Source organism: Seriola dumerili, unplaced genomic scaffold (assembly GCF_002260705.1).
Source record: "Seriola dumerili isolate Sdu_G_001 unplaced genomic scaffold, Sdu_1.0 BDQW01000073.1, whole genome shotgun sequence".
In the NCBI taxonomy this organism is placed as follows: Eukaryota; Metazoa; Chordata; class Actinopteri; order Carangiformes; family Carangidae; genus Seriola; species Seriola dumerili.
Window position 1 is genome coordinate 3,215,596 of NW_019174328.1, and position 17,057 is coordinate 3,232,652.

General features: G+C 41.6%; 2 protein-coding genes across 2 annotated transcripts in view; both read right to left on the reverse strand.

Annotated features, from left to right (window-relative positions):
• adgra1 (adhesion G protein-coupled receptor A1) overlaps window positions 1-5,448 on the reverse strand; it is a 103,298-nt gene extending 97,850 nt beyond the window's left edge. Inside the window, exons 1-2 of the mRNA XM_022743806.1 lie at window positions 5,294-5,448; window positions 3,807-4,040 (exon numbers count right to left, since the gene is read on the reverse strand). Of these exons, the coding sequence (XP_022599527.1) occupies window positions 3,807-4,040; window positions 5,294-5,422 (363 nt within the window). The 5' untranslated portion in view covers window positions 5,423-5,448. The remainder of the gene's footprint in view (window positions 1-3,806; window positions 4,041-5,293) is intronic.
• Window positions 5,449-6,905: 1,457 nt separating this feature from the next.
• LOC111220775 (adhesion G protein-coupled receptor A2-like) overlaps window positions 6,906-17,057 on the reverse strand; it is a 57,810-nt gene continuing 47,658 nt past the window's right edge. The window contains exons 8-10 of the mRNA XM_022743994.1: window positions 10,763-10,927; window positions 7,577-7,796; window positions 6,906-7,109 (exon numbers count right to left, since the gene is read on the reverse strand). Of these exons, the coding sequence (XP_022599715.1) occupies window positions 6,906-7,109; window positions 7,577-7,796; window positions 10,763-10,927 (589 nt within the window). The remainder of the gene's footprint in view (window positions 7,110-7,576; window positions 7,797-10,762; window positions 10,928-17,057) is intronic.

Below are 17,057 nucleotides of genomic sequence, written 5' to 3' on the forward strand. Positions count from 1 at the left end.
ATCGATGCAAAACTGCCTTCACCCTATTACCTCCAGTGTCCATCAGTACCAGCCGTCCACCTGATCCTTCTGCTGAGCTTAGCAACAATCCCGCTCAACGTCACATCCATACAGATCTTCAGCCCGTCTGTTTTTTTCTCTCTCTCTTTCTCTCTCTCTCTCTCTCTCACCACCACCAGTGTCTAGACTCCACTGGAGGATTTCTGTATGACTCATGCCGTGACTATCCCTGTTAAATGATAGCTAAATAATAATAATCACCAAAGACTCCTCTCATATCCCTTTAATTTTTCCTGTTGAATACACGATGCCAAATAAATTCATTCAATAGCTCTTTAAACCCTTCTTTCATTTTGTCTGTCCCGATTGAAATGATGTCACCACACACGCATGAAAACACACATGAAGTCTCGCAACAACATGACCAGTAATTGGTGAAGTCTTTCCCACAAGCCCTGCGAAAGGTAGGGAGAAATTTTAATATGCCGTTGCAGGATGGTGATAGCTTGAATAGATTAGAGCCATTTTATAGGCTGTTCAAGTCCCTCAACAATTACCATTAAAGTGCTCTCATGCAGGGCACTGCTCCTCACCCCACAACTGTTCCAGAGGAGCAGGAGCTGTGAAGCTGGGCGGCTCGTGAGGTGTGAGAGTGCGAATCGCCCAGGGAGGACAAGCTGTGTTCATTCTGCACGCTAAATGAGCTGGAAATAGTGTTACACTTCTTCATCTCATGCCAAAAAACTGACTTTTCAAGAGATTTTTTTTTTCGAAACAATTATCCAAACATATCAAGTCCTGAAAAGCAAGACCTCAAGACAGACTGACCTCCTGAATAAAATGCCAAAATGCAAAATATCAGCAGCATTTCTTCCGAAGTTTGAGCACAGACAGTGGTTACAAAGATTCCTTACTGATGTCTTTTTATCCTGGGCTGTTGTGCATTATCATCTCTTTAAAGTATCATTAAGTTCACATGCCTATATGTACAATATAGTCTCTTCGTCATATTAAGACAATAATCAAGTAAAGCACCTTTTGAGTCTGATTGAAATTGAATGTGTGTGACCCTCTCTCCACCTACAAGCACTCCCTCAGTAAATTGGCCACTTCATTTATTACGTGATGTTCTTAGCCTTGTTAAATCAAGATTATCTTAATGGAGATACAGTATGGCTACGACCTCTAATGTACTGTAGCCTTTCTATTATTATGATTTCTTCATGCCAGCTCGCCACTGATACAGTAATAATCCCCATCACGGTCTTAAGGTAGTAATGTACACATAATAGCACTGCTTAATACTGGTGATACAGGTGATACAGTCAGGATATAAGTGATTATCTGGAGAAGCAATTACAAAGCACATGCTTATTATTAACATAATGGAGAACCTCTATTATTAACCTGTTTGCTTTCTTGCAGTAAGAACTGCAAAGACTTTGGTTTATTTCACTTGGAGAAAAAAATATTAACAGGCAGCATCAGTGCATGCAAAGTCAAACATGGAGTGTATGAATAATGTGTGATGGAAACACGTGTTAACTGAATAAATGCTTGAGTTATAATTTCTCAACTTGGGTGAGAAATTCATCTAATGCAGTGAAGCCAGTGAGCTTTAGCGGGACTCCATCCTCACAGCTAGCTGGTTTGACCATTGTGAGGTTCCTCTGATCTCACATACACAATGTCATTTGCTTAAAAAAAAAAAAAAAAGGACTTGATTGAGATGTCAAACAAATCCACTGTTAATAACAGCTGAGACTCTCCCGCTGTCCAGGATTTAGGTTCAATAGCTTTTTATAGAATCTGAATCCCTCATTCTGTCTGTTCTCCAGGACTTTAGTTTTCCCTCTTGCTGTGAGGAGCTGCTGAAATGAGTCTAACATGTTGTACAGTATATAGTATTAATTCTACTCTATCATTTAACGTCTACTTAATAATTGCTGGTTAATCTTCGTAGCACTATGCTGCACTTGAAGATGAACCAGTTGCACTGGCACGTGCAGCTTAAGTTGAGTAACTTGAAAATGATTCGATGGTTTCCAGATAAATGTTTAAGCAGGTGGCTTGTAATCATTCCTGTCTATTGCTCCTGTTTTTACATGGCAGTACGTATTCGTATTTGATATTTAGCTTAACGCTGACCTGATCCGTTTGTTAACTGGTTGCTGCCAAAAAGAAAGACCTAGAAAGACTTTTAGCCTCACACGAAGATCTTAACAAACTTCCACATTTTACCAACTTGGACCCAAAAACAAAACTGAACTTCGTTAGAGTCCAACCATGACCATAATGGCTCCTACTTGTGCCAAGAGATATCACTAAATATATCTTCATGCTGTTGCAGAGCATGGCAACGGCTGATACGCCGCCTTAACAAACACAAGAAGGCTGAGTATATTTTAGAGAAAGTCTGTTTCAACTGAGATGCCAAAAGAATTTCACACAAAAGCAAGACAAAATGCCACATTTGTGTAGAATGAAACATTTCATTTTGGTCACAAATTTCATGGCAAAAACCCAAAATTAAAATAGTGAAGAGGACAGATAGAAGCTTCCTTTCTTACATACTAAACTAAACTAAGACTCTTACTTGAGATTAGGCAACGATGAGAAGCTTTAGAGTGCACCACACGCCAACACATCATCTCATACTTACTGTGAAAAGCCAAATCCATCATACTGGGAGTTTCATGCTCGTACAGTTTGTGCTACTCAAAGACACAGTGTGAGAATCCAGCTTCAACATATTTTTGTTTGTATATCTTTTTTTCTTTGTTTGTTTGTTTTTTTTCTGCCCATCTGCGGTATCGTCCTCCCCATGATACAGCTGACCTCGCTCATCTTCTAGAAATACATACATACATGCACGCATGCTACATACAGCCTGGAGCCAGAACTAAGTGCTACAATTTGCGATCAAAAACCGCAGAGACGTGACACCATCTCACCAGAGAAGAAGAAGATGGGGGGAAAATGAAATAAGCCAGCAGACTGAAAGATAAACACACACCCACTGATACACACACTAACACGCACAGACAGCGAACTCACTCACACACGCACACTGATGAATTCGGCGGACTGCACACTGAATAGCTAGAGGGTGGAAACTGTTCAGATGTTGCAGAGACTGGCCACTTCGGTGAGAGGTGAGCCGAGTGTGTTGCCTGCAGAGCGCCTCTCATCTGTTTGACGTGGTATTTGTCATTTGGGACAGCCACAACCGGAGCCGTGGTGAGCCTGCAGCTGATATAATGTGACGGTTATGCAAGGCCATCTTATCCATCACAGGGGAGTGGCCCACATTCTCTGACTCCCAAATTACCGTCCTATTTGCGGGGCCATACCCTCGCTACAACCCCACCTATCACCAGCTGATCTATGGTGTGCCAACAAAGCCAAACAAGGTGTCATCTTGCCGAGACAAATAGGCAACAAGAGACTTAAGGGCAGGTGGTAATCCTTCTCACATGCTTCAACTGTGCGATGTCGGAAAATTCGTTTTATTGTGCCCACGAGCCACTGTACAAGTTGTACTCCCAGTCTCATATTTTATTCTTTCTCAAATGCTGTTAGAACATCTTCTGTCCTTCTTCTCTCATGCATGCATTTGAACAGAGTGTCAAGAAATACAAGTGTGTGTGGCCTTTACAAAAAAAACCCAGCTAAGAGTGAAAAAGAGAAACGCCATTCCCTGACCTCAGGCCAGATCCGCTGGATTTCACCAACAGAGGTGAGCAAAAGAGCAGCAATAGCATATTTTAGAGAGTTTCACGCTATTTATTAACTTGTGCCCTTACCTTGCTGAGCTGACTGGCCGGTGAGCCGCTGTTGTTGACAGTGTGGCATTTGAAGTTGAGCCAAGATTCCCCCACGGCATCACGTTCTCTGCTAGCGCCCTTGTCAGTGTGGTAGTGGCTGTCAGGGACGGGGGAGGGGGCAGATGAGGGGGGCCGTTGGAGTGCCGTGCAGGACAGGCCGAGGAAGTTAGATGGCCGGATCAAAAAGGCCTCCAGGGCTATGTTAGCAGACACCTGATGGAGGGAGGCCAAGGATTAGGAGTGGGGGACAGAGTGGCGGAAGAGAGGGGAGGGCAGAGATTTTTATATTAGTCATTTAGCAGATGCTTTTATCCCAAGTGACAGCAGGAGGGAAAAAAATAGACGGAAGCGAGAAGAAACAAAGAGAGGAAGCAATTTATCTTTCTCTAGCCTCATTCGAGCTATCTGCTCGAGCCAAATTAACTGCTCATTATTCTAAACCTCAAGAAAAGAGGTAAAGCTACGGGACGTTTAGTCAGATAATCAACCTCTGCCCTGATGACTGTGGCTGAGTGTGGGTGTTACTGTATGCAGGGCTTAAAGTCAAAAGAATTCCTGAGCCTGAAATGTTGTTGTTATTTTGTATTTTTGTTTTTTTTTTTTAACAGTGCAACAGCTATAAAGTGCGAGCAACTTCTGGACAATTATAATTTGGAAAAAAAGATTTGCACATACACATATAACATTTTTCTCTATTCTCTATAAAAGTATGTGCAATGTAAAATACAACTGTAAACAATACTGCAACACTATAGCAACATTTAAATGTTTCCTTCTGAAAAACAGATAATAATGGGAAATAAATAAATATTGAAGATAAAAAAAAATTCAGTAACACTGAAGTGCTTAAAGAACTGGTAAACTGAAGTCTTAAGTGAAATCAAGAAGACCACGATCACTTATTTCTTCGTTCTTTTTGGGATGTAAACAAAGAAATTGTGAAGGACAGATCATGTTCAGCAATGAATGTGCACACATGTATTTTTGATCGCAGATACGGTCAGTCATTGATGACAGAGTGTCAACCGTAACTGCCGCTCCCGGTAACGTAGTTGTATGCTGGGGTGCGCGGACAGCAGCTTTATGACCGGGGTCCAATTCATGACGAGAGAGCAACTTTTTTTTTTTTTTTACAGCTGATGGCAGACAGTAGCTTCCTCCAGCACATGGATCCTACGCTGGATCCTACACTGCCAGTGGTGCCAAGACCCGCCCCGCTCGGCTCCTGATTGGCTAGTGAAGTTGGTTAGGTTCAGTGTCTGGTTGGGTTCAGAGCAAGAACTGCTTTCCTCTCATACCATTGGTAGGTGAACTTTATTACCTCGAACATGATAAACCGTATCCACAACAAATTCCCAAGTATATTGACTTTTCATTTTTCATTTTTTTTCTTGCACAGCGTTACGCCGGAGATCCGGCACGGTACCGGAATACTTTAAGCCCTGTGTATGGTCGTCCTGCCATACCTTAGAAATGGCCTGATTGTCTCCAGTCAGTGCCAGGTCAGCGATGCGCTCCACACACTGGACGATGCGAGTGCACGCCCTGGCCTCATTCTGGGCCATCCACAGGATGTGCTCCTCCACTAGCATCATGTTGCTGGCTATGTCTGATATATAGTCCCCCAACTGTGGAAACACAAGCAGACATGTATGCAAATGGAAGCACGTTCACAATTACATATAAACTGTACGTACAAAGCCCACACACACACACATACACACACACACACTCCAAGAGGCAGACTCATCATGCACATCAATCATATCCGCAACAACAGGCGCATTTATAATCTCCAGTCGCAACTGTGAGGGAGGCAACGGTGGCTTCATTCATTATAGGGAGATTTAATTTAGATTAGCAGCTCCAATGGGGCATAATCACTTCCTTGAGATGGCAGTTTGCTATTTACTTACTGTACTTCTCATTGTTGCTTCATTTGACTGTTCTCTATGGGATGAATGAGGGTGGTCTTCCCACCATTGTCTTAGGAATGATAAAACGCAAAGTATCTCCTCATAATATCTCCTCCAGAGTGACCTATGATGACTAATTGGACAAGTGAGAGCTAATATTGATTCTTTTCACTGACTAAGCTCGACACCCTCCCCCTCCACAAAACCTGACCTTCAGCGTTACGCAAAGCCCTGCGATTGCCTCTGGCCGAAGACAGAGGAGCGGTTCACTCAAGGTAAAAACGTGGCTTGCCCAAAAAGAGATGCATCTTCATAACCATAATTGTCATTCAGAGTCCATCGCCGCCATGGGCAAGAGGAAAGCGTATGAGGTGAAAAGTTAAGCTGTCTGGAATCGATTGAAGGATTGAAGCCGGAATGACGACAGCGTGTTGCCATGTCTTTTAGGGCTCTCGCTCAAGTGTCCTTTTCTGGTTGCTCAATTAGGGCTCTTAAGAAACCCTTGCTTTCTTTAGATGAGCTGGTCAAAGGTTTCCTGATAAACCTCATCTTTTAATGCAACAGCAAAACATAGCTTTCAAAAAACTGTAAGCAAGCAAATGCATGAATACCGTAAGAATGTACTGTAATGTAAGAATGAGAGAAGTACGGGGGGGGGGGCAGTATCAGACTTCTTCAAAGGAAAGTGTTCCTTTATTTTGTCATCCTTTTTTTTATTGTGTTGTTATGTTTATGTGATGGGTTATTGTTCTTTTCCATCCAAGCCTTGTGTCAGACGTAATTGTAACCAAAAGTAATGAATCTGAGTTAAAACAGATAATACAGAGGCAATAGAGGACCACTGAAGTAAATCAAACCATAGGCATCCCATAAAACAAATAAATAAATAATAATAATACGCACAACACAAAACAGAGAAACTAAACCAATCCAAATAACTAAATCCAAAAAGTTGTGGTGTACCTGCATGATACTCGAACACAGATAGACATTAAAAAAAATGACATTACACAAATGATGGACGTACAAGTGTGATGCACCTTATCTATCTTTCCCATATTGTCATAAATTTTTTCCGTTGCAATATAATATAAAAAGTAATTCTCTGAATCCTAAAGATTTCACAAATAATATCAATCTTGGATTAAGTCCTAGATCACGTTCACATGTTATGGTGTAAACTGGCTGTGGTGCATCTCTGTGTATTCACTCTTACATCTCTGCGCTTCTCCACCAGCCTCGTCAGTCTCTCCACCAGGTGTGTGACAAAGATGACGTCCATGACGTCGGTGAAGTGCGCCGCCCTGCTGGTGAAGGCCACTAGCTGCTGGCCTAAAGGCTGAGCGTTGGTGGTGTTAATAGATATCTGGAATAAAAAAAGAAGCAATATTCAAAGAGGATGATCACACAGTCCATCAACACAACTCAACAGAGACATAACATTAAACAGCCTCGCAACATGTGATAAATAATAAATGAATGCAATGCTATTTCATGTCACACATGTAGTTTTGTGAACATGATTCCTTTAATGTGGTACAAGAATCCCATGAGCAATACAGAATGAAGTCAGCCTGTCCTCATTCACTTTTTATTATGTACTGTATATAAAGGCATACATGCACAGATCTGCAAATACCTGCAGGCTACAGATGAATCAGTACAGATGTTAGTTTCTGTATTCTAGGAATATTAAGTTATTAAATCTTGCTGTTTGTCTGTGTAGGCTGGCAAATATGTAAAAGGCAACATGTCGAACATCATGGTAAACATTCAAAATTAGTGATTTAATGACAGTGGAAAAAGACTTGTTTTCTCTGTGTGCACTGATACCTGGGTGAGCTCATGCAGCACGCGGGTCAGTTCACTGGCATACGGGCACTGGGTGTAGTCCTCCTCGGCCCAGCGTCCGGCCCGGTCGCAGCGCCGCCACGCCTTCTTCTCCCTCTGGCTGGAGGGGTTAGGAGCGCTGCCAGAGGGATGGGGGGCAGAGCCAAATGTGGCAGGAGCACAGGGCAAGAAGGCCAGGATCCCAGCGAGAGTCTTTGGCCACCTGCCACACGAGACATCTCCAAATGATCAGGACTGAGGTGAATGCAAGAATCTACACTCACCGCACCAGATGGCAATTTCATACTCCCTGTACTTAGGAAATTATCAATTTGCATATTTGATTTACAGCTAGCTCTAATTATTTTTGCAGAAGACTGCCAGATTCTGATACTTGATTGTGAAACAATGTGCTGTGTTATTAATGACTTCTGACTTAATTAACTATTTACTAACTTTATTAATCAATTTTATTGTCTTTCCACTTTGTGCACAATGAAACCAACTAACTAACTTTTTTTTTCTTCTTTTTTTTTTAATGGCAGAATGCACTTAAAGGGCAGTGTAATGTCTTCTGTGGAGGAGTAAGTAAAATAACCCAGATAACATTGTCAAGGTTATTTTGGACACGGCTTGAAGTTTACACATTACAACAGAAAGCTCTGTTACAAACTGAGGGGGCATGGAGGGTGAAAGACGATAGAAATGCATCATGTGTCGAGCTTGACCAACACTAAGGCCTAAAAGTCAGGATACCTTGACATCTGGTGTTTTGATGGTGACCATTTTCCTTTTTAATCTGCCTGGCAAGTCCCACAGGTCTATGAAAGCGCAATACTAAGTCGAATGCATACCCTTTTAATGGGCACCACAAATGCGCATGAGAATGGTGTGTATTTGAAGCAGAAACCTGATCCTTTCTCAGCCTTAAACAGTAATTACAAGAGTTGTTCATATGGCCATGCAAAGTTCAGTGAAGTCTCCTCTGAAGCAAGAAATGAGACTTCCTCAATAATGTCATCAAGAGCCAAGTCCTGGAGCTGCTCTACCGACCAACCTGTGATAGGGGCCGGGGTGATTTTAAATTTTTCATTTTATGGGTAACGCCTGTTAGTGTTTCAGTAAAATAAAGCTCGTTTGAGTGTAAAAAGTCAGCCAAACAATCACAGTCCACTACATTAGCTTCCATTTCCCTGGTAATAAAAGTACTCCCAAGTTTTGTTCCTTGGTGCTGTTGTAGATTAAAGGTCTTTTTTTCCCCTGCCTCTTGCAGCCTTAGGAAAGAGTTTCAATTTGTCTACAATCAAGAGGAAACATGTGTCTCATGTGTTCTGGTTTTCTCCTTGAGGCAACATGAAAATCTTCCTGGAGAAAGTTAGCTGGAGCAACGCTTAATGTGACAACACTCTTGACTTCCTCTAAATGAAAACAAAGGAGCAGGAGGCTGGTGGTCTGTTCCGAGGGTAGAGACCTGCCATCCCTTTGCTCCACACCCTGTCCTCTTTTCTTCCCTCTCTCTCTCTCTCTCTCTCTCTCTCTCTCTCACTTCACATTGTTGCAGCAGCAGCAGCAGCAGCTACTTAGTAATAAATGGCGTTAATTTCGCCCCCAACAAAAAAGTGGGCTCATTTTCCAGCCCATTACTCCGATGCTCCAGCAGAAACAAAGCCTCTGTGCTTGCTGCACTAGAGGTAGGCTGTAAAGTACAGCAGCTAGTAAGGAGAGTACACGACAACAGCACACCCACGGGGCAGGAGGGGTGGAGGATGTGACTGTGTGTGCAGAACTGCAAGCTTTCAAGGTGGTCACAAGGAAAAAGAGAAGTGATGGAGGGCGAGGAGATGTGTCGTCTTTGTTCTTCTTCTTATATGAATCCTCAGTCACATGAATATGTGCTCTAGTTTTTTATAGTCTTGCTGTAAAGTCGGATAACATGGAGCTGTAATGTTTGTGACAGTTTTCATAACATACGTCCAATTATTATTAAAATATATGAAGTGTCCACCACTGTGTGGTCTCAGTTCTGGTCTTTCGTGGTTAATGAGCCTGGCGCAATGCAGACCAGGTGTGGCGGATTTTTTTCAGGTTGAACAAAGACCAGTGTCAGAGTCAGACTTAAATACCTCGACTGCACTGTATGTGGAGAGATAATAGCAGAGAGTGAGCGCTCTGATTACAGTATTAATTTTTATACAGAAGACTCTGTAATTGGGAATATTTCTGTTGAATTAAATTATACCGAGGTTAAACTATTATTTTGCTGGAACCCACCTGGTATCAGCTCTGAAAACCAGTGATTACTGTCCATTAACGCTAATTACACAGGACTAAAAGGTAAATGAAGAGTAAACTTAAGATCAAAGTATCAAAACCAACATTTAGAACCTCTCAGCGACTTCATCTTGCTAATGTCGGTTAGCACTTTCCCAGTGTGTGCGTTAAAAAATACTACCTTGTGTTCAGTCACATTAGTCCACATTCACTCAAAGCAAAGAAGGTGACATGGATGACACAAGCACAAAGACTGCGCCTCAGGCTCAACCAACCTACGGTAATACGTTTTAGTTTTACAATGCATCACTTTTGCTATGTTTACATCTGGCGTCCACATTACTCCGGAGTTTTCAGGCGCCTAAAACTGAGACTTTCAGAAACGCTGCTGGACTCATTTTAGTTTGAAAACCCCTGGGTAGCATTGCAGTCTGGATGGGGAGAAACTGAGACTTTTGGGAACAATGATGCCTCGCCTGCCGATCGATTCAGTCACGAGTACCTGACAGTGGTGAGTGCAACATGGATAGCGACCAAAGGTAAAACCACCAATTCGTTTAATCACTTGGAACAGAATCACATTGCTGAATATGAGTACATGGCTCAAAAAAAGAGAGCGAGACAGATAAGCACCGAAGTAATCGTTCATTAATCATATTCGAGGTAAAAGTTTGAAATAATCATGATATTGATTTGAAGTCATACCACCAGCCCAAGTTTTTAGGAAAATTTTGTTACCCATAGCACAGTCTTTGTGTAGCTTTATTTTTACTGTATAGGCCTGAGAATCTTAGCAAATAAGCACATGTCCCAAAATGTTGAACTATTACTTTCAGCCCTGATTGACATGATAGAGCTGATATTATTTGACCACACGTGGACTAGCGGCTGTACGATGCACGGTGTGAGGTGACTCACCTGAAGTCCCCCTTGTTGTTGGTGACTCTGTCAGTGGGGCAATACGGTGCCGACGTCTCCAGAACAACTATCTCCATTTGCTGAGAAGTGTTGCCACGGGAACTGGTCACCAGGCACTCCCAGATGCCAGCGATGCCCACGTCGATGTTGGAGAGGATGACCTCGCTGGAGGAGGAGGAAAAGAGGCGTAAAACTGAACATGCGTCTGCGTGTTGGTGAACTTGTTCGTATGAGCATCAAATGTCTTTAAACGGTTTGTACAAGGCTCTGGATCAGGATGTGGCCTCAGGTTTGGGGTTGAATGTAGTTTTAGGATTAGGTTTGTGTTAGGACTTGATTTTAAAATGGTTTGGATTATTTTTTTGGATTAGTTTGAGGATTAAAGTTAGTCCTACAGCAAAAGGGTTAAGGTTAGGGCAACATCTTAAGGATTCTATCGTCAGTGGAGAAATGTGTGTGCATGTGTGTGCTTCACAAAAATCTAATTTATTCGAGAGACCCTTGTGCATGTATGAGTATGCACTGGCTTAAAATGTTGGCTGGGAGTTAAGATGATCATTACTCATGCTTATCTTTCCTACTTTGTCACAGCGATTCCTATCTCAATGGAAAATGCCTGATTAAACAAAAGATGGTGAAACAGTGACAAAGAGCCAATGCAGGCCATTTGCCAAGGCGACTTATCTTGAGGATTTTACTCCTTATGAAAAAAAGGAGTAAAGCCGGCAGAGATTGCTAAGCAACGGGCATTATCACCATGGATATACTACCTCTATAAGAAATGCCAACTGTTTAATTTCCAAATACAATCCAGTTGTAGTCAAATATACACTTTGCTTTGTGTGTACTCAAGAGGGTAATACCTTTTTTGTGATTTAATTAAGCTGTGTGTGTTCATAATACAAGTCACAGTACACCACTGTATAAAGTTTTAAATGCAACTTAGGGAACAATGGCACACAAATGGGAACGTGTGACAGTTGACATTAAAATGATAAGTGACGGACTGGACAAGAAACTGAAATCTTCCAGAGTAAAGATGATTAGAGGCTGAGCGGCTCTGATGTGGAGAAGCTGTAATCCCAGAAAACGTTTCTCAGAGGATGTGAGGGAAATATTTATTCAGAAACATTAAATGCCTTCATATTGTCTGCTTCTCTCTCTCTCCTTCTCCCCTTTTGCTCTCACTATTCTTACTACTAATATAATGCTTTTAGTCTTTTAGCCCAGCATGCATGTTGTGAAAGGCAGTGGAAAACCATCACAGTACTGACGCACAAACCCAAACACATTCACCCCTCCTGGCCTTGAATTCAACATTTGTATTTCACCTTAACTGCATGTGTTTGGAGTGTGGAAACAAACTGGAGCATCCATGCAAACCAGGGCTGCACAATTAATCGAAATACAATCGAAATCGCAATATGGCCAAGTGCAATATCCAAATCACAGGAGCTGCAATTTTTTTTTGATACAGGTAAAATGTGTCACTACATTAGTGTGCATTGTTAGCCCCATAAGCACTGTGGTGCTACAGAGACGGCCCGGCCTACAGATCATATTCTCCAGACGTACCAAAACATGTCAACATTTTTGTTTGGTAAAAGACCGACAAAAATCGCATCATCATCATTCAAATGACTGAATGCCTGCTGCCAACTAGCGGCCGGAGGCTTAAATAAACACAAGACCGCGTCACAAAACCACTGTCACCATGTAAACTACTGTAAACATTGGCTATTTAGCAATAGCAAAATTTATAGTAGCTCCTTTAAACAAATGTTAAACACAGTCTTGTTCCAGCTTCTCAAATGTGAGGATTTACTGCTTCAGTTTTATTTTATGGAATGAGGATATTTCACTAATATGTAACATTTTATAAAGAAAATGATTAATTAATCAATTGATGAAGTAACTGACAGATTAACTGATAATGAAAAGCCTTAGTTATTATTATTTTACTAGTTACAATAATGATCAGGTAGTAGCATGAAAGAGTCATCCTATAACCTTCTGTATAGCAAAGTGCTATCAGGCTCTATGTAGAAAGTGGGAGACTGGAATATGGTTCAGAGAAGCCAAAAAAATGTGGAGCAGTATTTCATTAGTGTATTATGTAGTGCAGTATTTTACATAAACTGTAGTTAATTGACTTAGCAGAAGACACTTTTTATGTAAAAGAAATATGGGAACTATAGATGAATACAATTACTGAGGACAAGATATGGGAAGAGTTATGTGCTGGTTGCCATAAAGGCATCGATAGTCATTCCTACACAGAACTAGAAATTGAAAAGTAGGTTATTTAGAAGCCCAGCAATTGTGTCAATGCTTGATAAAGGCTCCTCAATAGCTCTATGCTGGAGGAAGTGCGGAATGGTAGTGGGTCGTTCTCATATTTTATGGGATTCTGCCAGAACATAAAAGAGGAGGTCAAACAAATCATGAATATTGATATCCCACTAGGTTCAGTGTATTTCATACTGAGGGGAGTTCCTGAAAAGGTAAACAACAAAGACTAAAGGTATGTCTCAAAGATTCTTTTAATGGTTGATAAACTGGATGAAAGTACTCGCACCGAGCATAGCTCAGTGGACTCAAAGGCTAAAACAAGAAACAAACAGCTGAGGTTTGAATGTGCCCTCAAACAAGTAAGTAAGACTAAATGGATTAAAATGGAGACTTATCTCAGTATATGATACAAAAGCACCAAGGCAAACAAATGCAAGTGAAGAAATAAAGAATGCAAAAATGACAGGTCATTAGTCAAATGTCAGTCTGAAGTAGCAAATTAGCTCTAATGACCTTCATCCACCAGAGGGGTAACACAGTAAGATACTTTAACGTTTCCAAATCACAGCACATTGTGCTTTAGTGTGAATTCATCTCTGCTGCTCCACTGTTTGTTTAGCGAGAGAAGGCAAACAGAAATCAGAACGTTCCCTGCACCGAACGGACCCATGACTTTGCTCCAATGACTTTATGTGGGCGAGTTATGAAAACGAATATAATAAGTCCTGATTTCATCTTCTGTGTTCCACTAAAGCTCTCTTTTCTGATTGCTTTTCTAAAAGGCCCTAAATCAGATTTGAACGCTTGACTGAGATGATGACATTCTGGGCTGGAGAGCAAAAGTGTATATGTGTGTATGTGTGTGTGTTTCTGTGTGTGTCTGTGAATACATGTGAGGGTTTTTACATGTGCATAAATACATTTGTTTGTTTGTTTTGTCTGAAAGTCTCTTCTGGGCATTTTTAGCTGGTTTTGAAGGATTTTTTTCACCAGTCGTGTAATAGTTTGGACAGCAGCTTTTTGAAGTATTGTCATTAAGACAGATTTCTACAGACCGTAAGAATGACTGCATGCTTCACTAAATCGCACTGTAGGAGTGAGTCACTCTCTGACATGACTGTCGTGGCATGTGTGTGTCAACTTTACTCAAACTTTTAGTTTATGGAGAGATTCTGAACTGTAACCCAAACCTTTACCTCTCCTTCACACGCTTATTCTGTCTCACACAATATCACACACTGTTTCACTCTCTCTTGATCTCTCTCTCTCTTGATCTCTCTCTCTCTCTCTCTCTCTCTCTCTCTGGGTCTCTTTCCCCACCTCCCCCCTTTAAAACAACATCCTCCCTCTTCCACAGGACGTACGTTGAGTTTAAAGTGTGGATGAGCTTCAGATTGAAACCCTCTGGGCTCAGTCCAGATATCAGCCGCTCTCTGCAGTTATATAACAAACCTCAACGAGGACATACGCTGTCTGAAACCCTAATCTAAACAGATAATATAGATAACATATTGGAAGGTGAAGTGAAAGACCAAATCTGTTAGTCATGCTTATCAGACTCTATTTGCACAGGACTAGTATTACATGAGGCCCACAGTAATTCATAGAATACCCCTCAGACTCTGTTTAATAAAACCTTTTCCACAGGATAATGAAATTGGCAGGAAATACCAGTTTTCCATGTTACAATTACTGCATTTAAAGCCAGGATTTCCCCATTTGCTTATTGATTTTGCAAGACCTTCCTCTATAGACTCCACTAGATTAAATAAAAGAGAAAAAAACTCACAGAGAATTAGTGGGACTGTTTTTCACCAACACTAGGTTGGGGATAGATGGAGCTATAGCTTCCAACAAACCCACCAAAGAAATCACCTGGATGTTTGATAAACCTGTCTGATTCCTGTGGTTCTGCTGTAATGTCCAGTTCATCTGGTCCAAAAACACCTCCCGCTGCCACAGCAAATTTAAATCCGCTGGAAACTGTGTGATAAAAACGCCTCATTACATTATCATGTGACATCAGTATGACGGGAGCAAAGAAGGAAGTCAGGTGATGCTATTACGGGGCGACAAAGTCTGAGTAGGCAGGAGGTCGCGGTGGATCGGAGACAAAACAGACACAGGAACATGCTGTTCGTTTCCTGTTTCCCAACAAGAGTCAACACTGGGTTTTTTTTTTTTTGTTTGTTTTTTTGTTTGTTTTAGAAATCATTTGTTCCTTAACATGAACCATGTGTTTATTATTGTCAGACGATGAAGCTCCCTTGACCTTAACAAAGTGCTTTTGAAACCTAACTTTTCTCACAGCGCGGTCACATCATAAAAACGGATTATTTATTTGCTGTTGTGGAAGGCACAGACAAATGATGTCATCCCGCCAGCAGAGGCTAGAGACTAAAGATACTGCCACAGTAATAGAAGATTAAATGGTTGGTTTATCATCACCAAAATGTGGAAGTAGAATCATTAGCTGACTATTCATTCTGTCGCCTTGCTGATCAATAATAATCTTTTATTAATCTTCGACTCAATCAGCGTGCTTTTATTTCTGTGCCTTTGTTTGCAGAAAATCCACAACAATGCAGCTCTCTGTAGGGATTTTCTATTGTCCCTTAAATGTTTGTCCAGATGTGAGCTGAGTTTCACAAAGTTCACAGTTAACTGGGTGTCTAGTATTTTGAATCATCTGAAGTGTTTTTAGAAGGCATTACACTGAATTGCCTCGTGTCTGCACCTAGCCTTGTTTATTCGTGTATTTACAACAAATGCTACAGCCTCATCAATAAATAATTAAGCAAGCCCCAGTCTATGGATGTAGACAATTTACAATATACTCTGACTTTGCTTTACAAATCATTTAATGGAGCATTTGTAGGCAGTTAAAATAACTTACAAGTCACCAAATGTCCCCTGATGTGTGGACTGCTTTTAGGATCAGTGTTGTCAGTGTGTTAGTCTGAGCAGATCATTTTGTTTTCAAAAAAACAGTTGGTGAAGTGTAATTAAATCTTATCAGTCATTTACTATTCTTTCAGAGGAATGGTAATAAATTACGACTGGATGATGATGGTGATGGTTATGATGATGGTCATGACGATGGTGATGATGATGATGATGATGGAGGTAGAGGTGGTGGTTTTGTATGTGGGCACTGTGCGATTACATGCATGCAAATGTGTGCGCCCGAGCTGCTGCACTTGTCCTCTCTCACCGTGCATAGTCTGGAGAGGGGACAGTTACATCATCGCTGAACGTGGGCCAACTGTCTGAATGCTGGGAAATACACAGGGAAATACCCCACCCCCTCCCCCTGCCCCCTCCTCCCCCACCACACATCCACACCCAGCCGCCCACCTCTCCCTCTCCCTCTGCCTCCCGCCGCTTGCCTCTCAGAGGAGAACTTCACTACTGGAGGCGTATTCTCCTGCAGCCTCATCACAAACGTCCCCGGTGACCTGCTGCACCCAGACAAAACAAGGGGAGCAGGGGAGGCCATCCAGCAGCCAGGCCAGTTCTCAGAAAAAGAAAAAAAAAAAGGTCATCCTCACACTACAAACATACGAAGAAATTGCTCCAGTATGTGGAAAGCAGTAGGGCAGGGACACACATAAGTCATACACAAAGCACTGACCTAAATCCACCGTAACACTGCACCATTGTGGAGCAGCACCCAAAGGACTCATTAGGAACATTTATGTTCACGCGCCTATATTTAACAATTTGTTTACATAATCTCGCTTACGCGGCTGTAAAGTTGCAAATAAAATGAAAACTCGCAGATTACAGTTTGCGAATCTGTGACAGCGCTGCATTTGAAATGTGCCTAAGCTTCAACTGCTTTCTTGAATATTCAGATGCAGGAGGAGTAATACATTCTGCACGTAAACATACACGCGGGCACACGTGCATATTCAGTGTGTACACAGACACAAACGGAGGCGTAATCTGATTTGATGAACATACTATTCCCATTGTAGCAGCATCCAAAGCTCCTTATCTT